Raw genomic sequence first — 27771 nt, forward strand, 5'->3', positions numbered from 1 at the left:
AGACACCCAAGATGTGAGTAAGAGGGCCTCAGAAAATGACATCTGAATATTTCTTATTTATGTAATATTTGACATTGACCTTCAGACAAAATGTGGACTTCTGAAACAATAAGAGTTGAATATGGTTTAGCCGCTTGAAAAAATATGATGACCACTTGAATCCTGGATGGTGAGTTAAATGAGTTACAATCTGGACTACAAATATGGCTGCATTTTGACACATGTTTATTTCTGGTGAGGTCAATCTCATAATGTCCAAAAAATACAGTATATTTTGTGTATCTTCTTATTCTTTTTCTCTATGTATACTTTTCAAAATAAATGTATGCAACTTTTGCAACAATTGCAATTGCAAACCTGTATATTCTGTATATTCTGATTGCAAAAAAAATTTTATATCTGAAATTGAAGTGCATCCTTAGTCTCATATTCTTTTTACTCCTGTCTCTGGACCTCTAGCATCCCATTGTCCGCATCAAAACAAGCAAGACCACGGCTCTCAGCCACTAGCCAACTCCATCAGTCTGTCTGTCCCTCAAAATCCCGAGGACTGCCCTATATGTAAACTGTCACTGAAAGAGGGGGCAAGAGCTGTGGGAGATTCTGCCAACGAGGAGGAAGATGAGGAGGATGCTGTGAAAGAAACGGGCAAGGAGGAGAACCATTTAGAGGAGAGAGGAGATGGGGAGAGGAAGAGGAAGAGGTCATGCTTCGGACAATGTAGGGACATTTGGAACGACATGAGGAGGAAACTTTGGGGAATTGTGGAGAGCAAGTACTTCAGCAGGGGCATTATGATCGCTATTCTCATCAACACCATCAGTATGGGCATCGAGCATCACAACCAGGTAAGAAGATTTGATCAGTGCTGTCACACAAACATTGTTACTAACTGTTTGCGCAGTGACAATTTTTTTTTTTTGAAAATATGTTTGATCAAATTTGAGTCTGCTTCTTTTTGCTGTCTATTTGCCGTTGTTGCTGTGGGCTGCTAACTCAACACATATTCCATGTGTGTCATATTAAAAGCACACACCAGTGATTCAGACACCATAATCTTCTTGCTTTTATTGTGAAATTGCTGCAGTATTGCATTTTCTTTCGATCAGGCTAAGTGTTCAGTTTTTTAACCACTTATAATATATCATGTATAACATGTATATATAATTATAGTGAATATTTTGGAAATTGGTCATCACTGTTAGAATATACATTGCCTAGACTGACATACTACAGTGTCACTGGAGTGTGCTGGCATAATCATTTCTCGCTCCCCTCTCACTCCCACAAATCACCACAGCCTCAGCAGATAAACCACTATCACTGCTGATGAAGCATTGCTGCTAGAAATATTATAATAGCAGATGACGTTCAGAAGGATGAGTGTGGGAGTGGAGCATCACTGCCATGCAGTTTCCTGACAGAGGTGTAAACATTTAGCCTAGCGGTAGACAAAACCGAGTTGGCTTTTAACATTGGCCAGGCTCCTCAGAGGCAGACAAGGCAGGTGTCTGAGAGTGGGAGAAGCCTGCCAAGAGTACACACACACGCACACATGCAAACAAACGCAAATGTGTTGAAGCAAACACACACACACACATACACACGCACACACAAACAAATACCTTTTTTTAAATTTTGCGCATGCACCAACAAGAACACATGCAGGCACATACACTCACAAGCTGTTACATAAAACAGCTTTTTCTTTTTCCTTCATTTCTCTCTCTCTCAACTCGTGTCATTCTGTTTTCTCTCCTCGCTTTCTCCCCCACTCTCTCCCTTGCTAATTTTACTTCCACTTCTCTCCCCTTATTTTCTCCATAAATCCCACTGTGCACCTATCCTTTGCATGTTCCCCCACTTGTTCCTTTGTTCCTTGCTGTCTTCCTTCCTTCCATCCTTCCCGCCTTACCCCAAGTGTCTCATCTACTCTCTGACTCGGTTTTACCTCCCTCAGTTTCACCCGCCATCTCCCCACTTTTCTCTCTCTCTCTCTCCCTCCCTCTCTCTGTGTCTCTCTCTCTTTCTCTCTCTCTTATCCACCCACTCACTCTTTGACAGTGTACAGAGTAGCTGCTTTCTCTCATCTCCAAAGACTCTAAAAATAAACGAGGGTTGGGGGGGTGGGGGGTGCTGGGGGGACGAGTGAGAGGGGTAGAGCGAGGCAGACGCCGGTTACACAGCAGTTTTCAGCTCAATTCCCTGTGTGATTCTGTGCAAGAGTGAGTGTGTGCGTTTCAAAGTGGGCGTGTATTCAGAAACACACGTACACATTTGCATGCACAAACTCGCAGAGGCTTTGTCTGTCTGTCTTTTGAGTCTTTCTCCCTCCGCAATTTCCACAGGCTGGCACACAGGCAGTGGTAAAAGTGTGTGTCTCTGTTCTGCAGTAGAAAAGTCTTACCCCATGCAATTTTATTCTAAAACAGGAACTCTGAAGCTGATGCACTCCCTTTAAACTGACTAACCAAAAAGTTGCCTTATTTGCACCACATCGTACTTAAGGAAAATGTTCATATCAAAAATCGCATTTTGTTCTATAAAGGTATGACCTTGCAATTTATGATTGTGACCTTTGATGATGGATTATTACTCATCAATTCGTCAAATGATGTGGCACACTAGTAAGTTTAAAGACAAACTTCCTATTTGTATTCATGGTATGTGTGTTTGTGTCTGGATATTTTTGTGAGGGGGAAAAAGAAATTGGCACATTGGAATTCAGGCTTGGAAGTTGTAGCTCTTTCATTCATATTCAAGCAACATTCACAGGCTGACTGAGGCCACGTTTCGAGAGAGAAACAGGGAGAGGACACATTTGCGGGGCTGGATAAAATATGAAATACTGTACAGGAGGTGGAAGTAACATGGGAGAACACGGGAAAAAGAATATGAGGGGAAACATGGTTAGGGACTGAAAGGTAATGGAGCAAGAAGACAGAGCAGTGAGGAGGGAGGAAGCAAGGAGAGGGTGGAATGATGGTATTTTGTCTGAGTTAAACTGTGATGTCAAGGGATGTGATGGTTCTGTCAATAGCAATAAATCTCATATCCTGTGTTTGTACTTTGGACCAGTGAGGGAGACATAGGTCAAGGTTAGAGCTAACTGCGAAGGGATAAATTTGCTTGTGTCTGTCCATCTGTCCACATCTATCCCTTCATTCTGTATTTTCTACTGCAACTCATCTTCAGTAGTTATATTAGCATCTCTTTCAATTTTTGTTTCATGACATTAACATTTTTAGAGGTAAATCGTCTCATCTAAACCAATCAGTAGTCCAATGATCAGTCTAGTTTCCAGATACTGAGTGCAAATGAGTCTCAGCAGACTGAAAACATTGTAGTTAAAACTGAGCTCATGAGACTTAGGCTGGTTTTGTGAGCTTATTTCCTTTGTTCCCATCCCTTTTATCATTCTTAACTCTTCCTCACCTCTAATCAAGTATTATTCTCTCCACTCTTTTCCTCCTCACTGCTCATGTCATCATGTACTCCCAAACAATCTGCTTTCTCCTCCGTTCCCTCTCCTTCAGCCGGGTTCTTCCTCTCCCGTTCTGCCCTCCTCTGATTGACATGAGGATATTGATTGGGAGGAGATGGGTCTGCCTGATAATGAGACTCCAAAAGAGAAAGAAAGAGGGATGGAGAACTAGGGGGGGTAGTAGATTGGGAGAAAAAGCGGATTAGAGGAAGAGGAGGAGGGCTTGAGACTGTGTTTTTCTCTGACATGGTTTGCTAACTTTGGCAGGGCTAGCTGGCTATTTCTCTGCTGGCTTTGAAACTGAAATTCACAGGGGGTATCAGAGAAAGCATCTGATCTATATTGTGCATAACACACACACACACACGCACACACACACACACACACACACACACACATACACACACACCCACACACACACTCACCAAAACACTGTATACTTGCATGAAGTGAGTCTGCTTGTGCACACGCACATACAAATGGAAATAAACCCAGGATTGACTGGAGCATGAGTGTGGATTTATTATGTGTGTGGTTCGTATATGTACATGTGTTCCTGCCAGTTCCAGATAACATGCTCTCCTATTCAGCCACTGTTTGACACCATGTGCTACACAGACACTACACACCGTTTCCTTTCACATTTTGTTGTTCATATTTGCCGATGTGAGTTTTTTTTCTTATAGTTTCACTTAAACAGCTATGATTAAAACCAAAAACAAAAAACAACAATTTGTTCCCGTGCTTCTCAGGCTCTTCCCTTTCTCTCTGTCTGTTGCCTATCTAAGCTAAGGCGTGTGTTTTAATTTTATTTGCCAGGTGAGGGAGATGTCTCTCTTCAAGTGACTGACAGTTTGATTGACAGTGTTTTCTACACAGGCGGAGGAAAGTGATCCGTACACGGTTGTTTTCTTTGCAGTGCAGTGCAGCATCTTTTGTTGCGGTAGCTGTGATTGCAAAGCTGCGGTTTAATATCAACTATGTTTTTATCTCTTTGTCTGCACTTGCCTCTCTCTGTCTATCACTTGCTCTTTTTTTAACCTCTCTTATCTTTTACCCACCATTCTTTGTGCCACTCTGTCTTCACCCATTTCCACATCTTACTTGCTCTTCTAATTTTTCTTTTTCTGTTTCTATGACCTCCTCCACTCCTTACCCCCTCCACACAGCCTGAAGAGCTGACCAACGTCCTGGAGATCTGCAACATTGTCTTCACCAGCATGTTCACACTGGAGATGATTCTCAAGCTGACTGCTTTTGGCTTCTTCGAGTACCTGAGGAACCCCTATAACATCTTTGATGGCATCATCGTCATCATTAGGTCTGTAATCTACAATCTACTCCTAATAGTTCAGTTAGGCTGTCGTTTAGTGTAATAACATTTCATAAATGAGAAATGATATTTACATATTGAAGGTTTTGTCCTTAAAATGTTAGAGAAGAGTGAAAAATCCACATTATAATTTAAGGTGAGGTCTTTAAACATCAGTTGTGTCGAATTAACAGTCAAAAACCCAAAGTTATTTAGTTAACTTTTTTATAAAACAGAAAAATGTAAAAAAAAAAAATTGCTTTATCTGAATGGTTACATTAATTTTTTGTTGATCAACTAATTAACTCATCCTTTTAGCTCTATTAAAAGTACGCATATCCCAAAAACCAAATTGAGAGCCTGACATATGCAGCCTCAAATCGCTCCACCGTTTGCTACAAAACATTACATGTGTTGTGATGAATGAATGTTTAAATAATTTGCATCTAGAGTTTCTGCCAGTGTATTCTAAGCACGGTGGTCTGCAGGGACTAAGTTGTATGTATAATTTTTAGTATGTATGGTCACAGACTTAGAATTTCTGTATCTTGAAAATGTGTAGTTGTGTTGTTTGGTATAAAAAACTGCCTTGTTCTCTTATTTAATCGTCTATTATCTGGTGGTTCTCTCCTTTCTGTTGATTTCTATTTATTTTTCAAATCTTACTCTCCCCTCATTCATTGATTATGATGATGTATGTTTTTCTCTACATTTCCTTTAAATTTGTCCACATCCTCCAATTTCTCTTTTTCTCTCTATTTCGCACTGTTATGCACACATGTACACATCCATTCGACACACACCCCAGTGTGTGTGAGATAATCGGCCAGGCAGACGGCGGTCTGTCGGTGCTGAGGACCTTCAGGCTGCTGAGGGTCATTAAACTGGTGAGGTTCATGCCTGCGCTGAGGCGGCAGCTGGTGGTGCTGATGAAGACGATGGACAACGTGGCCACTTTCTGCATGCTGCTCATGCTCTTCATCTTCATCTTCAGGTAACACGGGGCTTGCATTTATGTGTAATACAGCTCAGAGAAAAGAAATAAACAAAAACGGAGAGGGGAGGAAAATGTAATTAAGAATGTGTAGAGGCAGAGAAGAGAGTTTGTATGTAAACTGTATACATGCACTGTGCAGTACTGTGCCTGAGCCTAAGACGGGTTGTTTTGTCCAACCCATGATAGAATATCAGCAGATTAAGACAAAATATAATAGTTGAGCGTGGTGCAGGCAGCCATAGCCGAAAGCCTGAACACAGTGTGTACAAAATAATAGGATTATCTTCCAATTATTATAATCTCCCCCATTTTTGCCCAAACTGTGGCATCAGTGATTTTCTCTTTGACCTGCTTCCTTCTCCAGTGTTACATCTACCATGAAGGTTATGAGTACCTTAACTCGGTTGTTGGTCAGCAGTGTATGTGGCTGCACCAACATTTGAAATTCCATTAAATAAGTAAGATAAGCATTGAGCCAAAGAACAGCGATAACAATAAGCCATAACTATTAAGCCGACAGAAACAGATTTTAAATTTATCACATATTAATCAAATGCATGGTTTAATTTAAAACTGACATGAATGTCTTTACTTTTGACTGTAAAAATTGTTGCTAGTACACCATTAGCAATGCTTTTCCTTCACATGAATTCAGTCAACAATCATTCCACTAGGCTGACTGTAAAATCTAAGTAATGGAGAGGTTGAGTTGTCCTAATATTTTTAAAAATTATCCTCTAAATTACATGTAACAATTAAAGATGAAATGCAGCATTTACATTGTACCTAAATGAATATTGCGATGCGGATGCTGAAGACTGTAATTTACAGAAACATAATCATTCAGCCTAATCGCTCCTCTTGTTAACATCCCCCAGGACACACACACACACACACACACACACACACACACACACACACACACATACACACACATACTGCTGCTCTGTTTTCCTACTAAATTCACCTCTAAAGATGGTATTAAGAGAATTATTGTTATTTGAATAATTTATCCTAATTGTTCCAAGTGCAATCATTTTTACACGATAGATGAGTTCTACAGCAGCGTAATGTTATTAGCTTAGTCCTGCTTTGTGTGTGCATGTGTGTTTGTGACCCCGTATGTGTGTGTGTACATGTGTACCTGCCAACCCTTGCAGCACAGCAATAAAAAACAAGTGTGGCAAGACAGATGGCATCAGAGATTTTAGCCAGCTAATGCTATCCTGAGCCAGTGGCATTTGGTTTATATATGTAGCCAGTGTAGCTCTTAGGGAGCAGTTAATGTACAACACCACTCAGCTATGACTTTAACTCTTAAAACCTCTCCATAATTGCTCTAGAGAAAAGATCGATGAATGAGAATATGAATGAGACTGATTGTGTTACACTGTCTTGTGACAACTGCAAAGAGACGAGAAAAAGAGAGGAAGACCATCAAAGAAAAAAGCTTTGAAATGAAACAGGGATAGAAGGTTGTAATGTTTAAATGTTTTTGTATATGTGTGTGTATGTTTTAGGTTCATGGTCTTGAACGTAGTTGTGTATGCGTTGTGTATTTGCTGTCAAATTATGACAGCAAATTCTTGAAACCAGCTCACTGTGTATGCAGTGCTATTCTTCTCTCTTTCACTCTGTATTTTTCTTTTGATCCTATCTCTACACTGCTTTAATAATAATACTGTTTTATTTCAATTTTGAGCACATTCTCTGTGAATCTTCACACAGAGCCCATGACATACTTAAAAAAAATAGAGTCTTTTCAGTGCATAGTTCAACCACATAAATGCACTTGTTCTGTTTCTATGAGAGCATACGTGGCCATTTTTTTGTGTTGCAGTATCTTGGGGATGCATATATTTGGTTGTAAGTTCAGTCTGAAGACAGAGGCAGGAGACACAGTGCCCGACAGAAAGAACTTTGACTCCCTGCTCTGGGCCATCGTTACTGTCTTTCAGGTACAAATACTTTAAACACACACACACACACACACTTTCAACCTAAACAGATGTGCCTGTGAATCTGCAAATTTTTCAAACCTGTATCCACATTTGTCTGTGTGTATACCATATGTGTGTTCCTGCTCCGCTCTATTTGCTGTAGATTCTGACTCAGGAGGACTGGAACATGGTGCTGTACAATGGCATGGCCTCCACATCGCCCTGTGCTGCTCTCTATTTTGTGGCTCTTATGACATTTGGAAACTATGTGCTCTTCAATTTACTGGTTGCCATCTTGGTCGAGGGTTTCCAAGCTGAGGTGAGACATGGGTAACAATCTTGGTTGAGGGCATTGGACAGTATACACTTTACAAAAAGCAAATCAACAAGAGGAGAGGACAAATATTTGGAAGTTTCTATTTAAATTAGCTTGTGATTGTATTTCCTACACATTTTACTCTGTCTCCCACTCTCTGCTTCTTCACCTCCTCTAATGCCTTGCCACGCCTGCCCTATCCTTCTCTGCCTCTCTCTCTATCTCTCTCTCTCTCCCCCATTAATTTTCTTTCGCTGTGCCTGATACAGGGTGATGCAAACCGCTCTTACTCAGATGATGACAGGTCTTCCTGTAATTTCGAGGAGAATGATAAACAGAAAGACTCTCTGCATCTTTCAGGTATTAAATGCCATCAAGAGCTTTACAGCGTTTTTTGTTTAATATAGATTGGTTTTCCTCTCACTTCTGAAATTATGTGACCATTTCACCCCTAGAAGTTTTATCCTGTAGTTGTCATCAGCCCACACCATGACCTTAGTAAATACTTAGATTGGCTAAAGTGGCACTGTGTAACCAATTTTATGACCTTTCAGCGCTACAGAAAGTTATCAGCTGTTTCGTTGTACCTCGGGCATCAAACGTGTCGCCTGTTGTCTGATTTCCATAACAAACATTGCTTAGCATCGGTCTGAAATGGAAGCTGAGCAAACTTTAAATAATGCATGTCTGATGCCACTTCTCCATCCACAACTCTCCCCTCTTCTCCCTGTAGGCATAACAAACGTGAACTCATCAGGAACCAGCCAAAGCATCATGCAGTATAGAGTAGCATTTAGAAGCATATTAGGGAGGACTCTGATCATGTCTGACCACAGCTCTCCTGAGTCCAAATTTACCTTTTTATTTGAATCAAACACAATAGAAATGTTAATATTCCTTCAGACCTATTCCACCAAAATATATGTATGAGAATGGACAGCTCCTTTCTGGCTCCTGGAAAGCAATTCAGTGTAAATCAAACCTTCCCCTATCTGAGCTGGCCGTAACATTGTTTCAGGACATTTATGGTGTACTCTGATAGAAAATTCTGTTCTTTAGTTCTGTCTTTGTAACATTAACAGAGAATAAGCAAACAAAGGGATTGAAAGTCTTGCTTAATGCTCTTTCTTTCATTGCCACAGTTTTTTACCACTCATCCATATGAATTTCTTTCTTCCCTTTATCATTCCTTTCATATATCTACTTCTTTCCATTCCCTCTTTCCTGTAGATCCAAAGATCTGTACACTGACCCCAAATGGGCACTTGGACTTGTCCTCGCTGCCTGCTGGTCTGTTTCCAGGAGAGAGGTTAACCTTTGCTCTTGGCTCCAGGAAGAACAGTGTTATTTCTCTTGGCAGGGCCAATCTGGAGCAGAGGGCTTTGGTAAGTGGAAATAACTGTAATAGGAGTGGCTGGAAAATACATAGCTGCTGGGCTGTTTGTTAGTTGTCGGTTGACTGACTGGTCATTGCGCTTTGATGTGACTGAAACTGTGTGAAAGGAATATTATGGGTACTCTCTCTGAAAATCACATTAGGTCATAACTGTATTCATATATACCACAATGGCATTTAATTAGTGGCACATCGAAGGTTTTTCATCGTCTTATTAATTTCAAGGACGATAATATGCAACAGAAAGTTTTTACCTCAACTATTTGTTTAGCTAATTAAATGCTTTGGCAGTTACTTGACTACAAGTTTAAGTATGGGAAGCTTTCACAGAAGCACTTCCACATTTCATGTAATTCGTGTTGTTCATGTTTTATTTATTTTTGTTAGTAAACCAGACGGCCAGAGCAGATCCAGACAGGATATTGGTCAGAATTACAGGAAGAAACCTCTCTCTCTCTCTCTCTCTCTCTCTCTCTCTCTCTCTCTCTCTCTCTCTCTCTCTCTCTCTCTCTGTCTCTCAGTATCCAGGTCGGGGTTACCACAACTGGGGACGCCCAGTGTCTCCCCAGCCTCAGGCCTTGTGGGCCCGTCGTTCCAGCTGGAACAGCCTGGGAGGCGGCCGCCCCTGTTCTTCCTCATCTCCCTCCGCTAGTCCAGCCTTCAACCCCACCTCTGCAAGGCCCTTCTATGGCTACGGCCTGGGTAGTTTGGGAGGGGTGGTTGGAGGAAGCCTTCGTATCCGTGGTCCCCGAGCCTCCTCATCCCCGCACCGGCACCTCCACCATGTCCACCCAGACGAGGAGGAGTCTCTTCTCTCCCCTCCTGCTGTTGCTCCTCCTGTCACCCAGCTCCACCTTCCCCATCCGATGCTCCCAGGTCACTTTGTTCCCAGGAGAGACCGCAGAGCTCTATCACTAGAGCTGCCCCACCTGCTGCAGGTCCCAGGACCTCCACACCCTCCACCACCGCCACATCACCCACTTCCCCCCATGACGCTCCATGCTCACCACAGGAAGAAGAGCTTCTCTGGGGGGGTGGTAATCAGTGGTGGAGGTGGTGGCGGTGGACTCGACAGTCTGGGTGTCTTAGGAGGGGTCCACCAAGACTGTAATGGAAAGACTCCACTGTCTCAGCTTCTCCAGCCTCCTCCTAGACAACATAATGAACAGGCTGGTGGGGCGAACCCTCAGAGCCAACTGATGGCTGACGTCTTCCCTCAAGTTAACGCACGCAGCAAGGACCGGGAGGACCTGGATGATGACATTGAATATGTAGGTTACTATTATGTGTGTGTGGGTGGGAGGGAATTAAACAGATATAGCATTAGGACAAGCTTGGTGAGTAAGTGAAATAAGGTTATGCAATCATACTACTTTCCTATGATACATTGTCTAGTTCCAGAGATACAGATAAACATAACTAAGACAGTGTGTAACAAAAAAAAAGAACAAAGAAACGCAATCTAGCCTTGTGATTCTCAATAACTGAATCATTAGCTTTTGTGTTAAAGTACAAGAGTTTACACATGAAGTAATCTCCTGCTCTCTTGTGTAGTATCTTCAAATACTTTGTATAAAGCCTGCACTCTCTATCACCTGGGCCTCATGGGAGTCCAATTGTTTTCATTGTAAACAAGTCTGTGTATGAGAGAAACAAGGTTAATTAGAAAGGACTATTTAGACAGCGAGGGAGAGAGCTATACAGATGGTAATGCTGGAAGATGCTCGGAGCTATTGCTATAGAAGTGTTTCACTTTCGTAAATAATTCAAATAGGGAGTCTAAACAGGAAGTTTCTCTGTGTGGTTCTGTGTGTCTTTTTGGGTTTACTGCTGGTGTATGGGCTCTGCATGTGCATGCCATGATGTGTGCTGATGTATGTATTTGTTTCAGAGCTTGTGCTTCCGCATCCAGAAGATGTTAGAAGCGTATAGACCCGACTGGTGTGAGACCAGAGAGGATTGGTCTGTCTTCCTATTCTCACCACAGAACAAGTGAGTCACCCTTATCCCCTGCTCTGCTTTTTCATTTTTTTTCCTTCTTTTTTTTAAAATCCTTTTTAATCAAATGTGTTGTATCCAGCGCTTTTAGTGCTGGAGTGATTGACTGCGTCAGAAGTGTGTTGACTCAAAATGTGGGCTGTTTTGTAGCTCAAGTCTCCACAGTCTCTCACACGCACATTATCAGCTGGCCACAGGACATATCCCACCAAAGCAATATCAAGGATGGATGGGAAGATTCTGTTCTCCACCTCATCAATAGGAAGGACAGGTTGCCAAGCTTCCACAGAGAAGGACTGCATTAGAGTATTGATTGCCACCTTGCAAATAACAAAAGGATATTTCCTACCCTGTCCCCTCCTGTTGAACAGAGAAACAGGCCGCGTAGGGTAAATTTTATACCATAGGCTACTCTACTACTGTAGACATGTTGTGTCACAATCTGCAGAGGAAGGGTTATATTAGATACAGTTGAGTATTCAAATAAAAGGCATTTAAATGTCTCCATGTGTGTTCCAAAATAGTTTAGAATAAATTCGATCCCTCTCCCAGTTGATTCATTCTGCTTCTTTTCATCCGTTCCAATAAACACTGCAGCGAAGATATTTAATTGCTTTTTGGCAGTACACAGTGTCACATGCTAAGTTTTGAAATGCATATTCAGTATTTGTATGTCCCATCTCTTTCTGTCTTTCTCCCTCTCTCTCTCTCTCTCTTTCTCTCTCTCTCTCTCTCTCTCTCTTTCTGTTTGTTTCTCTCTCATCTCTCTCTTCTGTTTTCCCAGCAGAGCACTGTACTCAGGAGTCTAGTGCTTCTGAGAGTGTTGTTAATGTAATTTGTTTTGAATTAGGAGTGATGTAAACAGGGGCTGAATGAGGCTATTTACTCACCAAGATACGAGGGAGCTCCTGTGCACTGTCAGGGAACTTGGCTCCTGTTCTGATTGGATGGAAGACTGTTTTAAATTGTGTTTGGACAGAGTGTGGCCTCACGTCTCTCCTCTTGTTCCAGGTTCAGACAGATGTGCCAGTCCATCATAGCTCATAAGCTGTTTGACTATGTGGTGCTGGCCTTCATCTTCTCCAACTGCATCACAGTAGCTCTGGAGAGGCCCAAGATATTACAGGGCAGCTTGGTAAATCCATTTGAAGTGTTCGCGCGTGTGTGTGTGTGCATGTGTGTTAGTGTGTGCGTTAGAAGCTACAGCTCCTCTCTGTAGTTTATGTGTGGTAGCTTTTTGTATTCTTTGAGGATAAATTCAGTTTTATTATCTAAAAGGTGCAGTAAGTAAGCTTTTACTGCCTCTAATTGCCCCATCTCCTCTTTCTGACTGTCAACCCTCTCTCTCCTCTCCTCCTGTTTGTCTGTCTAGGAAAGAGTCTTTCTAACCATCTCCAACTACATCTTTACTGCCATCTTTGTGGGAGAGATGACACTCAAGGTAACATTTTACAACCTGTCTCTCTATTACTGCCAATGAGTCCTGAGTGTAGTGTGTGGCTGTACTACACAGAGGCATCTTTTTTTTCTTTTTTCTTTTTTTGTCTGTCTGTCTCCTCTTGTGTCTTCCTGTTTGTCTCTCTCACTGAATTGACTGTGCCTCAGTGGTCCCACAGCTCGACCCCCTCCCATTCCTTCTTTCATGGCAGTTCCCATTTTCCTTTGGAGAATAGAGCAATTAAGCAATGTCATTAATTAGTGGCTTGTCCTCTCTTATGGATGCGGTCTATCTGCAGCACTCCCCCACACCGCTCCACTGTTGACTGCTTCTTTTTTAAGTCTGCGTTTCCACTTCCTTAGGGTCCCTCTTTTCTCATCAGTCCTTTTTCAGACTCTCGGTCTGTCTTGTTTCTCGATCCTTCCTTTATTTTATTTGCTCTCCCTCTCTCCCTCTGCCACTGTCTCTGTATGCTCTGCGAAAGGCTCTGGCACAAGTGGGCCATCAATTATGCACTCCCACAATCAATTATTAACCAATCTCAGCCCGTCAATGAGCCACAGACTTGTCAGCCCTCTGGCCGCGCCGTACATGTCTCCCTCCATGTCTCTGTCTGTCTGAGCCTTGTGTGTCTGCATAATTTGTGTCAGTGTGTGCTTGATTGTGTAGCATTAATCTCTCCATAGGACTCCACCATGAGGTTTGATGCTGTGTACAAGAAGTAGCCAAATAAAAAAGCACAGCACAAGCGGGGCTGAAGAATGGGTCAGCATGTCTCACAACTATTCGGAGAGTTATTTCATGAGGCAGCTTCAAGCACAATGTAGCACTCCCCAAAACACATTCACTAGCTCTAATGATTGTAGTTGTATGCAATAAGCAGTGCTGTTTCCCATTCTATAGAAGTAGATTACACTTATGTATATAATTAGAATAATCTGAATTGTGAACTGAGAGCACACTTGCAAGTGTTGTACATTCAGTTTACATTTTGGCATTTAGACCTAAGATGTTTTCCATGGACTGATCTGTCAACCATCTTGATATGTTTGCACGCTAACCCCCACACTTCCTCTGAAGATTTACCGGACACTTGGCAAACACCTTCAAATGTCAGTGGCAGATTTTTTATTTTTATTTGCAGGCGCAGTGCTCCCACTGCTGCTTAGCCAAACACTGAATCCAGCTTTGTGCATGTGTAATACAATGCCTGCACAACATCCATCTCTCAGCGCTGAAGTCGCAGAAGAATAAAGTACCATCATATGTAAAATGGTTCCACAATAATCTTTTTACAAGCTAAAGACACAGGCATCAGGGCATTATTACTGTACCCCTGCGTATCAAACACACTGGTGCCTGCACACTAGTGTGTCAGAGTGTGTCAGTTGCAAGTGTGTGTGTTTGGTCTTTTCTTTTTTTTTCTAATTAGCTGTGTGTGTGTGTGTGTACACATACTGTATGTGTGACAGATAAAGTCAACGTCTGCTCTGGGTGCTCTCTAGCCAAAGCAGGTGTTGTCTGAAGAGGTGTGTACATACATCTGAATGTGTGTGTGTGTGTGTGTGTCTGCTTGTCAGGCGCATTGTTGTTTCAGCAGCAAGGTGAGAACATGTTTTTAATGTGTTTGTGTTTGACACTAACGAGACATGTTACACACAGCCTTTTATCCTACACCTGCTTATGATTTTTTTTATCCGTATATCATCTCTCATCTTTTGGTTTCACCTTGTTATCCTTTGTTGCAACACATTTTGTAACACAGAGCTGACTCTGAAACTGACGATATACAAATGTCCTGTAACTAAAAGTGTAGTCCATGTTCTAAGATGTTGCTTCGCCTCTTTTTACACTCATCTTCAGGTGGTTTCCATGGGTCTGTATGTAGGAGAACAGGCTTATCTGCGGAGCAGCTGGAACGTTCTGGATGGCTTCTTGGTTTTTGTGTCTTTGATTGACATTGTTGTGTCAATGGCGGGTGGGGCCAAGATCCTGGGGGTGCTTAGAGTACTCAGGCTGCTCAGAACATTGCGCCCCCTCAGGTATGGACAAAGAACTGTAGTGTTTATCAATCTTAACAGCAGACAGAAATCTTTGCCATCATTAATCAATTATATCCTCTTTAGTTTTCCTTCAGGACATGTTTTTCAATTTGATGTACTTGTTTTTGTTCTCCTCTTCTTCCCCTCCCTTCTCCAGGGTGATTAGCAGAGCTCCTGGTCTGAAGCTGGTGGTGGAAACCCTCATCACTTCTCTCAAACCCATCGGCAACATTGTCCTCATCTGCTGTGCTTTCTTCATCATCTTTGGCATTCTTGGGGTACAGGTAGGAAGCATATTATTTGCACAGAATATACTCTCCCCATTAGTATGATTTTTTTGAACAAATCAGTTTCTCTCCCGTCCTTTCCCTCTTAATATCTTTGAAGCACATCTGCACATGGATTTTTATATTTCTCTCTCTTAAGTAAACTCTCGTTGTCTTCCTACTTCTTTCATCACTGCACAACATTTTCAGCTTGTGGGATCTTTGACCAGCTCATTATTTCACTCGCGCATCCTTTCATCTCGTCGGACGCCTCTGTGAAGGCTTACTTCTCTGTTTTCTTCTAAGTAGTTGGACTGCATCAAAAGCTTTGTTTCTCTGTTCTTCTCCTGACAGCTGTTTAAAGGCAAGTTCTTCTACTGCTTGGGCCCTGATGTCAAAAACATCACCAACAAGTCTGACTGTCTCCAAGCCAACTACAAGTGGGTTCACCATAAGTACAACTTTGACAACCTGGGACAGGTAAGTGTCACTTGTGTGTTATCTGTGTGTGCATGATCTTTCTTATATGAATGTGAAGCATAAAATAATTAATAATTAAAAAAAAAGATTTTTCCCCGTAAAGTAAGCATAAAACTTTTCCTTTCTGTTCTCTACCTTTTGTTGTCCAGGCTCTGATGTCCCTGTTTGTACTCGCCTCCAAGGATGGCTGGGTTAACATCATGTATCACGGCCTGGATGCTGTGGCTGTGGACCAACAGGTACCCACATATAAGCTGTACAACAACAGTGTTTCATAAAAAAAAAATCTTCACGATCTAAAATGGAAATCTTACATTTTTACCTCACTAACTCTTTTTCTCCTTCTCTCTCATCTCCGTTTTGTTTCTTACCTTGTTTCACATCTCATTGTTTTATATCAAATCATATCATGAACAAACACACCACTTCAACCCCAGCCGGTGATCAACAACAACCCATGGATGCTGCTGTATTTCATCTCCTTCCTTCTCATCGTCAGCTTCTTCGTCCTCAACATGTTCGTTGGCGTGGTGGTGGAGAACTTCCACAAGTGCCGCCAGCACCAGGAGGTGGAGGAGGCCAAGAGACGAGAGGAGAAGCGTCAGCGGCGCATGGAAAAGAAGAGGAGGAGTAAGAAAGAGGAGTGAGAGGAGGGGGATAGAGTATTGAAGCAGCCAAAAGATGAGCGAGAAAAAAAGAGGCGCATGAACAGTTTGAGGAGGATGAGACAAGAGTAGAGTGATAGAGGATAGAAAGGAAGAGTGTGGTAAGAAAGAGAGGCAGGAGCTTTATAGAGGAAAAAAAACAAGACAATGATACAAAACACAAAGTGCCTGATCAAAGCTTTTAAATTTTTCATTTTCAAGTTCTCAGTGTGGAGCAGGTCTACTGTGCAAATCTCATCTCCTCCACATGATACAGATGGTTTGTTGTACAACAAGTAGCAACAAGAGCAGGTTGTTTGGAATTCACTATATATTCACTATATATATATATATATATATAATGTAAAAACTAGTTCTAATAGCATATAGATTTGAACATTTAGTAGTTTATATTATATCACTGCAGAGAACACACTATACTCTCTTTAACTAAAACATTAGACGCAAATACAAATTATTTAAAAGCTTCATTCTTGTATTTTTCTACCAACAGAAGCCCAGAAGCTGCCCTACTATTCCAGCTATGGCCACATGCGCCTGATGATCCACACACTGTGCACAAACCACTACCTGGACCTCATCATCACTTTCATCATCTGCATCAACGTCATCACCATGTCCCTAGAGCACTACAATCAACCTCATGTAAGAAGGAATGTTTACTGTACCTGTGTGTGCAAAATGTGTGTGCTTTGGGTTTTCAGCGGGCACAGGTGCAGTTGTGTGTCGTAAGGATTGAGAGTTGCGCAGCTTTGCTTTCACTTCCCCTAAAACACCTTCTCCACAAAATATGGACAAGAACAAACATTTTCTACATTTTCCTACAAGCTCACTCTCAGTAGGAAGAACTAAGGCTGGGTGGATTTTATGCAGAATATTAGTGTCTGTCAATTTTTGTAGCTGTTTTCCTGCACTGCATCAATCAGCACCTTAAAAACACACAAGTGATACCACTGACTGGTCCACCACCGTGAAACTGTATCCAGGCTCTGTAGCATGTGTTGTGAGTAGCTGCAGTCCATACAATGAGCTGTGATTGCACTGCTGATTTGACATGGGCTGCTGTCAGACTGGTGTGTGTAGCTATAGAGTACATGTAGCTGTCCATACGTGTGTGATGAACAGAGGTTCAAAAGCCAGATAGCGTTTTTTTTTTGAGGGAGAGAAAAGTGATTATCCTTGAGATAAGATGCCCATCTGACCTTTTAAAATGGAGCAAGCTTTCTCAAACTGGCGGAGCATCAGATAAATATCACAGGTCTTGGCTGTATTTGTCAGCTGTTGGTCCTGACATTTGGCAGCCTCCCACTTGCTAGAAGCTACAGCTCTATTTATGAAAGAAAAATGCTAGCAAAGTAATCTCCAGTCTCCGCAGTAACAGAAAGCTCAACTGGATGTTTAAGACAATTAAAACATGCTTGCCTGTGGAATATTTGAATTCTCAGTGAATACAGTTAAGTTTAAGAATCTGTGTTTGTTAAGGGACGTAATGTATGTGTTTGTGGTGCTGTGAATGGAGGACGCTCTTATTTTCCTCTGGCATGCTTGATTTACTCTACAAACAGTGGGAACAATTTCTGTTCTACAGTTTCTCCCTGTCGATCTTGCTGATACTCCCTACCCCATCACATACAAACACACACCTTTTTTTTTTACTCTCTCTTTCCAGTCTCTGGATCTTGCCCTGAAGTACTGCAACTATTTCTTCACCTCCACTTTTGTGCTGGAATCAGTACTCAAACTCATCGCCTTTGGTGTTCGCCGCTTCTTCAAAGACAGGTACAGTGTGTACTTATACCTTGTGTGTTGGCAGTGTGATTGTATATGAGAGTGTTTCCTTTTATGTCTGCATATAAATGTATCTGTGAGCTTATTTGTCCCACTTTGTAAACGTATGGATTTTTTCATCTTCTGTCCATAGAGTGGTCCAGTCGACTGTACTGTACCTGAAGGAAAGCGGCATGATAATTGTCAATCATCTTTTTTTATGGCCTCTAACCTGAAAACACAAGCACCCTTTAAATTAGATACAGCAAAATTAGCTTGATATTTTAAAACGGAGATTTAATTTCTCTGAAAATGACAGTATCACTCTATGTTTTTGTCTATTCAGCTAAGTCACTTATCACATATTTGATGTGAAAAAACATTAAAGCGTTTAACATGGCTCTCGGCACATGCTATAATCTCTTGAATTAACATATAATATAAATAGTGCTACAATAAACAGTTATTTAGTTCAAAGTGTAATGGCTGAACAAATCCGCCTTTTGCTTTGATCATTATAAATGGAATAGCGACTAGCAGCTTTAACGTTATAGAGGATTATAAAATATGTTTAAATATATGAGCTGGCTCTGATGTGTTCTGTTATTAAGTTGACTAAACCATACAGTGGTGCAAATACGGATTTCATGAAAATTATCACACATCATCACTTCTGTTAGAAAAGAGAGGAATGTCCTGTATTAGTATACAGTTTTTTTATAGTCATTTGTTTCTTTGGCCACCATCAAATCAATCTTTAGTTTCCTTATTCCATCAAGTTTTTCCTCAATGCAAATAAAAACTGTAATACATTTACAAGTAATTCAATTAACTAAATATAACTTTCATTTCCAGTCCAGTTCCGTAATGAGAGTTTTTCATTGTATTAATTTGAGTGAACTAATGACCGTCTAATTAGAAAAGAGTGTTTAACTTCACTACATTATTCTGCTTAACAAAACCTAATTGTCTATTAGTTCTCTGCATGTGATTCTGCACTTTCCATTTCTCCAACCTACTGTAAAGACCTTTGTGTGTGACCTCTGCAGGAAACACACCTCATCACTGGTCTTTTCACTCCCACATTCACTCACTCCACTCAGAGCTCAGATTAATTGTTCTGTCACTCACTCGAATGTGAGCAGTGATGAGACTGATGTCTTATTCTTTTCAGGGACATGTGGTGAGTAATTAAAGGCAGAAACAGATTTAGGAGCTATAATACACTGATGGTAGTTTAATGTCATTGACCTATTTTAGTTAGTGAAAAGAGGGAAGAGAGAGCGGGGGGGTAAGGAGAAACGGTTAGAGCGAGGGAGATAAGGTGAGTGATGGAGACATAGACACACAGGGAAGAGACAGATAATATATAGAAGGGAAAGCTGGAGTGATCGAAGACAAAAAAGGAAGAGGAAAAATTAGTGATGAAATGAGAAAGAGATGGACGGATATAGAGAGAATTTTATCATGCAGTTATCAGCTGGCACTCTGTCTCTTTTTATGTAGTGTCAGAAAAAGCCATGAGCAGGCATTGTGCATAGTGTGATTTAAAATCTGGGGTGACTCTCAGGCCAGCTTTACAACTGGGTCATTGGAGTAGCAGGTAACACACAGACACACTGCCACATGTGCCACCATCAGAACTGCATTTATTGTAAGTTTGCAGATGTGTGTGTGTCTACTGTATATTTGTGCCAGGCCAAAACGTTCTCAGGCTGACAGCGAGGGAGAAATAACAGTCCAACACATTTAATTCAACCGTTAGTTGTGCAAAGTGCATTTTTACCAGGTGAGCCAGATTGCATCCATGACTTTGATGCATTTAAGTGATTAAGGAACATGATGTCTTACTCAGTGTGCTACCGTCCCCAGTCTTAAACCACAGAGGAAGATGCACCTTCTGTTCCCTGGAACAAAAATATGAAAAAAAGACGTAGACCAACAGTCAGTCAGGCCCTGACAATGGAAGGAAACAGGATCATGTGCATGTTGATAGTGAGTCACAGACCGTGATTGATACACTGTTGTCATTGTCATTTTAAATTAGAGAGTTTGGCAAGCATTTTGACAAATGAATTGACAGTGCCAAATGTTTACTGCGGGTGCCTTGCTATGTGATCCCAGATCATATGTGCACCTCATTTACCACTTCCCATAAAAACTTGCGCAGTTTCCAGCTCTCCTTGATGATTTCACAAAAGATGTCTATTTGTTGACCATCTTCCAAAACGTCAGCAGATAAATGAGGACTACACGACCTCCCGAAGCAACTGCATGAGGTAATAAAGGATTAACATATCAGGAAATTTGCAAAAGTGGTGTAGTTACATCAGGTAAAAATACTTGCCCATAAGTCAGATGTCACAAGGAGTATGGTGGCGTCAAGCTCTTTGATTTTCCACTATACCTATCTGATTTGGTTATGTCTGTTTCTCATCTGTCCTCAAGCCTTAAAAAGAAATTGTCTGCCAAGCATTTTGCTACACATGATGGATTAATTAAGGGCTTTTGGGGCTGAGGCGCTGTCGCAGGAGGAGGAGAGTAACTTGTTGAGAGGTAACTAATAATTAGCTACATACCTCCTGAGGCTCAGAACTTTTCACACAACCCTTAGTGCATTACTTACAGTTGAAGCCAGAACGTGAACGGCTACAGCTTTGTAAGTGTGACTTCGTCTTTTCATCACTTTGTGTGTATATTTGTTTTTTGTGTGTTTGTGTGTGTGCTGCTATTCCTTTGTGTACCTTGCTCCATCATATGAGTGTGTGTGTATATGTGTGTGTGCTTGTGCTAGGTGGAACCAGCTGGACCTGGCCATTGTGCTTCTGTCAGTGATGGGTATCACCCTGGAGGAGATTGAGATCAGTGCTGCCCTGCCCATCAACCCCACTATCATCAGGATCATGAGAGTACTGAGGATAGCACGAGGTACATTAACTACACCTGTGCGAAATACACACACACACACACACACACACACACACACACACACACACACACACACTTACAAGTCATGTCCCAACTTCCCTTCATGTACACCCTTTCAGTGACTCACTACTGTGTTTAAATATAACAACTGAAACGGTAAACCTTTACACGTCAGTTATCTGTAGCATAGCAGCTAATGTCTGAGGTGTTGTTTTTGTGTGTACATGTATGTATGAACGTGTACGCGTGTGTGTGCTACACAGGGTGTAAATTAAGCACTGACCTTTCCGCAGGTTAATGTTTCTCATTTAGTCTGTAATTGAACCTGAGGGATTTCCCCCTAAATGCCCACACTTAAAATCTCTTTCTCTCTCACATACACACACAGTGCTGAAGCTGCTGAAGATGGCGACAGGAATGAGAGCCCTGTTGGATACGGTGGTCCAAGCCCTGCCTCAGGTACGCACACACCCACACACTTACACACACTGTCTTTCCCTCTTTTTTTTCCTCACGGACACACACTCCACACTCCCAGAGAGAGAACCAATCTCAGTCAATAGCCAAGTTGGTATGAGCCCCCCTTCTCTTTCTCCGTTGGCCTGTAGGCAGCTCTAATAGATGACTCATTCATACCACAGACTGGTAGACTGGCGCTCACACGTGCACGCACACATACATACACACGCACACCCGGGCTTTGGCTTGTTTTCACTTTCAGTACCATGGAGAGTACCCAGACTCCCACTGCGACCACAGTGTGCTAGAAACAGCAGGGACTTCTTAAACCAGACTGTAGTTCATTTGGTGGTGAACTGTCCACAGAGGCAGACAGTTTTTACACCGTCCCAGTGTCAAGTCATTCCAGTGCACTCAAAGTTCAGCTCCCTAGAAAATTCCCAGAATGCGTCTCTGCTTGCTGTTCTTACTGACTGGAAGTATTCTCTGCATGCTATAATTTTATATATTAGATATAAAATAAAAGACAGCAAAAGTTGTTGAAGTTATAATGATGCTGTCTGGTTGATATGTGGTTGATGCTATGTCATTTTTATGTGCTACCTCAGAATCAGTGTCCCATTGTTTATTTATCAATAAACTTTACCCAGAATCCTGTTTTTCACTATATGCTAATGATTTGCTTTTACGATTAGTGTAAACTGCGGTGTCCTCACTACTTTACCTGTGAAAACTTAAAGCAATAGTTTGAAAGTTTTGGAATTATGTTTATGCCACATCAGTACAGCAGCTGGTTAGCTTAGCTTAGAAAATGTGGGGAGGGAGAGGGCTATGACACGTAACCATCCCAATGTACAAAAACCTACTGTATGTAACTGCAATATATACCACACAGACATGAGTGTGGTCTTTTCATTTAACTCCAAGCAAGAAGGTTAATAAGTGTGTTTATCAAAATGTGAAAATATTCCTTTAAAAAAAGGCAGTTTTCTAGACAGACAGGTTTGGTGCAAAGATAGGTGTACAGCATTATTTATGGACATGCTGGTACATAGACACACACACGGTCTGACCCATTGACCATCAAAAGTAAGATGCAGCAAACAAAGGGAAACAGGTGGTGTGGTGAAGGGAGGGCAGGCAGAGGTGAGAGAGAACAGATTCCTTGTCTTTCTTTTCTATTGATCCCCCCCTCATTAACACTGAGCCCTTTGCTCTATCCCAAGGGCATCAGGGGAGGTAATTAAAACTGGGGGTAATTAAACAGTTTCAGGAGGTCTCTGACTGTGTGTATGGGTGTGTGCACATATTGAGGTACTGAAAGAGTGAGAACAAAAGTGTTACACCTGGCGAGAGATTTAACCTGCGGCGATATTGCACTCTTATTTCACTGTGAAAATGAAATGGCAAACTGCCAACTTTTCTTCATTACATCACACAGGATATTGAGACGGTATTGACATTTTAACAAAGGCCTTAGAATACAGCTGAACAAGCATACACACTACAAGAAGGCAAGGAGTATGAATAATCCTATCATGACACACAGGGAGAGATGTCTGCTAGAATAATAACTTAAAAGATTAAACATGATGTGGATACTCAACAAGTTTCATAAGCAGTTTATATATCTAATAGGCCATAACAGGACATGGAGATGTAATGAGAGAGCCATATACTTACACTAAACGGATGGGTAAGCTTAATAGATCATTGAAACATTAAGAGAAGTGCATTTTCATGGCTTGTCTTTACAAAAACGCAGTGAGACAAAGTCATTTCACCCACAAGCATTCTCCATTATCCTCTTCCCCATAACTGATGCAAGATGGCTGCAGCAAACTGTTCACTAACACTAATAGCTTATATCATGTTGGCACTAAAGACAAGCCAGTTGTTTTATATCTTCTCTGGGAAAGGCTTAGAAACATCCAAAATAGCTGTTGGCATCAGAGCTGCACCTTTTGAAACGATCTGTATTTAGTTTTTAGAAATGAATGTGATTTTGGTGTCTGTCCAAATTTAATCAAATCTTGAATATTAAATTAAATCTTTGAAATAATTAAAGACGACTGAATCTTTGTGCAAAAACTAGATGAAACAAATAATAAAACTCAGGTTTATTTTAAGCTAGTAGAGCGTAAGTTATTGTTTTATAAATTTGCATAGAATACACTATTGAGTCCCTCTCTGTACAACTCCCCCTTCTCAAAAGTGCATTCATCCTTATCCTGGATCCTACATTGACTCAGGCCATTATGAAGCACAGATTGTTAAGCAGTCCAGGTAGGATAGTAGAACTTAGAGACAGACTTGAGTCAAACCCCCAAAACAGTCACATCTGCAACTATTACAGCATTCCATTGTGTGGCAATGACCTCCATTACTTCCAGTCCATAGGAACTCATCAGACTGTCCTTCATGAAATGGGGCATATTTGCCTACATCAAAAGCACATTTTAATATTTTAATAATGTACATTGTGTTGTATTGTATGCAGATATTATGTTCTTTCTTTCACTATCTACTGCAGTTCTTGCATTAAGTGTTTAATTGACCTGCTTAACATGAATATAAACTAACCAGGTGAATTATAGTAGTCTATTTATGGAAAGGCCTTTGACAGCCTTAAAATGCAGACATCAGTTTCTACTGATTTCCTCAATAAGACACATAAGCAAACATTTTTTTTCTTCTTTTTTTTTTTGATAGGTGTAGAATCTCATTGTAGTTTAATTTAACCTAAATTAAATTACAGTCCCAATTGTTTAATTTGGCTACTAGTTACTGAGAGCTTTCCCTCCAAACTCTCCTATTCACTGTGATTTTTCCTATACAACTAAACATCTTTAACCTTCCGAGAAAGCTGGATTTCTCGAGAATCCATCTTGCCAGACTCTAAGTTTTTTCATGTGTAGCTGAACCACAGTGGTTTAGACCAATCAGCATCCTACAAAGGAGGACCTTCTGGCAGCAACGAGAATCAACTGTAAAAGTAACATGCAAACTAACGTTCAAAGCTCCTCAGGCGGTGGCTTTTTTGTTGTGTTGTGTTTCTTCTCCACTGTTTTCCTACTACGTCATATGATAGACAGATTGTTCATCCAATCACCTGCCAAGTATTTTTTGAAAGCACCAGCCATTTCCAAACAGTTTTCAATGAAGCCTTCCCAGATGGTGCTGTGTAACAAACCATCTGGTGCGTCAGGTTAAGACATCTTTATAGCCCTGCCAATCCCACCTTCAAGTAGACCCAAAAAGCCACAAGTATCTCAGCATTATATCTTTTAATAAACTTTATTTGGCTTGTGTGTAATCTCTTTAAAACTAGTCATAATGTTGATTCATTATTCATATACTGAACTCTACTAAGTATGTTTTCCCTGAAAAACAGGTGAAGTAATCTGAACCTCTCCTTAGAACAAATGGAGTGTATTTATAGTAACTACTTATCAGTGCATATCCTCATTCCCAGTGGAGCAGTGCTGTTAGCAGAGTGTTAAAGACGGTGAATAGGCGACAAGGTTCTGTATCCCTGGAATGGGATTAGATGTTGCCCCCGACTGTTTACCGTGCAATATTATCATCACCATTAAGTTGTTTTAACAGACGGCTGTTGTGGTGGAACCGTGCCAAGTCCCCAAACTTAAAAAATTCACAGCAGGGGTTCTGTTGTATCAGAGTCTCAGAGGGAGCTGTGCCATGGTTTGCAGAACCGAGCAGGGTGATATTGTAGCAGCACACTACAAATAAGTTGGAATCCTGTGTGACCAGTTTCATGCACACACATTACTCGCATTATATTTGTTGTTGATGTGTTCAATAGCAGTGTTAACAGAAAAGAAACCCTAACCCAGTAGGCATGACAGTAACCCACTAAAAAAGGAACAAGTCTGGTGCGTCATATATTGACTTTATAAGCTATTCAGAGCATAAAACCTTGCCACATTGTTGTGCAGGGAGTACTTTGTTGTTTCAGATGCTAGAATGCTGTCAAATGGTTTACGACATATGCATGGTAAGAGGTTTTCCTGTGTGTGTGTGTGTGTGTGTGTGTGTGTGTGTTTTGCAGGTGGGTAACCTGGGCCTGCTCTTCATGCTGCTGTTTTTCATCTACGCCGCCTTAGGAGTAGAGCTTTTTGGAGAACTTGGTGAGTGCATGATATCCAGATGTGATACTACATAGGATTATGTCACACAAAAAAAAGTTATATAAGATAAGATAAGGTTTTTGATGGGTTTTTTTTGTTTTGTTTTTTTGTTTGTTTTTTTATTATTACAGATTTTTACAGAGAACCAATATATTAACTCCATTATATTTGGTAATTTATGAATATTTATCCAATATAACTATATAAATGACAAAAAAGGAATTCTGTTAAGCCTTAACTCCAGCCTCCTGCAGGCTTTCAAAGGGGAATTGTCCTAAGAAGAATCTCTTCAAAGATCTTTGGTTTTGGACAGATTTTCCTTTGGCATAGGATAGATTACTCTTTGATCTCGAAGCTAATCTTAAAACCCTTCAGACAACTGTGTATTATCTTGCTTGCTGGCATGGAACTAAAAATGCACCATATATGTGGTCATGTACATACACTCTTTCACTAGTTGGATTAATCTTTTCGTCATATATTATGTGGTAATGTGATGAAAGGATTATTCCAACTAATCAAAGAGCGTATTATCAACAGATCATAACTATACTGTGGGTGTGTGTCAAGTTTTGTCCTACTTGTAGGTAAATTAAATTGTGGTGTCAAATTTTTGTGTACTCATTATCATACACCAAATCTTGTGCACATAAAAGCACGAAGACTTGTGTTAACTTTTAATATGAAAATCTCTTTATTTCCTCTCTGAATTCTTTTTCATCAGCTCTCTCTCCTGCAGTCAGACAGCCAATAGGGAATCAACCCACTCTCCAGTATTCTGATACATAAGTACTGTCCCAAAATATCCACATTGAAGTTGGGAGATATCTTCCAAACTGTCACATTTCCCTTGTGCACTGCAGCTGCAGCCAGTGGCAACATCGCTTCCTATTGGAGCTTGGCAGGAGAGCGGATTAGTGGAAAAATCAAGTGTCGCTTTTCTTGAGGCCATTTCGAAGATTATCTTGGGATATAAGCTCAAAGACAAATAGTGTTTGGTCACATTGCTACGTATTTGATAACAGACTGTGTCTACACTGAGTTGGCTTGTTTGGACAATCATCCAAACAGCTTAGCGACACAAATGGCACATGCTTCTGCAGTTTTTGGGAGCAATGACATGTTAAGTGTTGAGTGCTCATATTCACAAGTCTCTTCTTCTTTTCTTATCCCTGCACCCTTTCTGTACCATTTTCTCTCTCTATTATCCTCTCACCTCTTTCTTATCTGTGACCCGATAACTACCTCTCTCGCTCCATCCACTCCCATACTCTCATCCTCAGTTTGCAATGAAGACTACCCATGTGAGGGTATGAGTCGTCACGCAACTTTTGAGAACTTTGGCATGGCCTTCCTTACCTTATTTCAAGTCTCCACGGGCGACAACTGGAATGGCATCATGAAGGTAAAGAGTCACATCCATCTGGATACTCATTCACTAAGATTGAATGCATTTTGAAGGTTTCGCCCTGTTAGAGCTGCTATTTTTGTTTTCCAAAGCATAGTGTGCGTAGCCATCGTCTGGTGTTTATTTTATAGTGCACACAGCACAGATTACAGTTTGTGTTCAAAATGAAATTAAAACATGTCTGAGAGAGAAGAGATAAACTCTTCTTTCTCTTATGCATCTTATCTTTCACTCTAGTGATAGTTGCTGATGTAAAGAAAATGAGCTTGCTCAGCACCAGGAGTACAGATTTCTTTACTGTTGTGCAGGGGAATGACTGTGCCCCATTGCGCAATCACATACACAAAGCACCAATTTCTCCCGAACACACATCTACTACCACCAGCAGCTAACACCACTCCTCCGCACAGCCAGGCTGCGAGGGGAATAGAGATTATGCTGGTGCGTGTCGGGCGTGGACCATTAAACATGCGCTGGTTACAGGCAGTGTGGATGGTAGTGGGCCATGAAGCAAGCCAGCGGGCCACAGATGCTACCCTCCTGAGTAAATCTCTGTCATGTTAGCCGTCAAATTACAACCCGGGCTGTGAGAGAGGTAGACCTGATTTGGTTTAGTATGAAGCAGGTGAGGCAGAGTGGTAATTAGTCATGGAGTGACGATAGGGAAGAGAGGGAATGATGAGGCGGAGGATGATAGGTAAGAGGGTAAGAGGGTGGGGGGGTG

At 41.2% G+C, this 27771-nt stretch overlaps 1 protein-coding gene across 1 annotated transcript in view; it reads left to right on the top strand.

The window, feature by feature from the left end:
• The window catches only part of LOC111646743 (voltage-dependent T-type calcium channel subunit alpha-1I-like), a 71584-nt gene that overhangs the window by 23693 nt on the left and 20120 nt on the right, over positions 1-27771 (top strand). Inside the window, exons 7-29 of the mRNA XM_087171088.1 lie at positions 1-13; positions 460-848; positions 4654-4805; positions 5605-5790; positions 7634-7751; positions 7897-8052; positions 8319-8409; positions 9280-9434; positions 9967-10716; positions 11337-11437; positions 12455-12578; positions 12816-12884; positions 14745-14923; positions 15081-15207; positions 15544-15669; positions 15819-15908; positions 16107-16299; positions 16828-16979; positions 18004-18113; positions 20896-21029; positions 21418-21488; positions 25561-25639; positions 26923-27044. The exon at positions 1-13 is cut by the window's left edge and continues 312 nt beyond it. Of these exons, the coding sequence (XP_087027214.1) occupies positions 1-13; positions 460-848; positions 4654-4805; positions 5605-5790; positions 7634-7751; positions 7897-8052; positions 8319-8409; positions 9280-9434; positions 9967-10716; positions 11337-11437; positions 12455-12578; positions 12816-12884; positions 14745-14923; positions 15081-15207; positions 15544-15669; positions 15819-15908; positions 16107-16299; positions 16828-16979; positions 18004-18113; positions 20896-21029; positions 21418-21488; positions 25561-25639; positions 26923-27044 (3687 nt within the window). The remainder of the gene's footprint in view (positions 14-459; positions 849-4653; positions 4806-5604; positions 5791-7633; positions 7752-7896; positions 8053-8318; positions 8410-9279; positions 9435-9966; positions 10717-11336; positions 11438-12454; positions 12579-12815; positions 12885-14744; positions 14924-15080; positions 15208-15543; positions 15670-15818; positions 15909-16106; positions 16300-16827; positions 16980-18003; positions 18114-20895; positions 21030-21417; positions 21489-25560; positions 25640-26922; positions 27045-27771) is intronic.

Source organism: Seriola lalandi, unplaced genomic scaffold (assembly GCF_002814215.2).
Source record: "Seriola lalandi dorsalis isolate HSWRI2012SDOR001 ecotype SW California unplaced genomic scaffold, Sedor1 jcf7180002054975, whole genome shotgun sequence".
Taxonomy (NCBI): domain Eukaryota; kingdom Metazoa; phylum Chordata; class Actinopteri; order Carangiformes; family Carangidae; genus Seriola; species Seriola lalandi.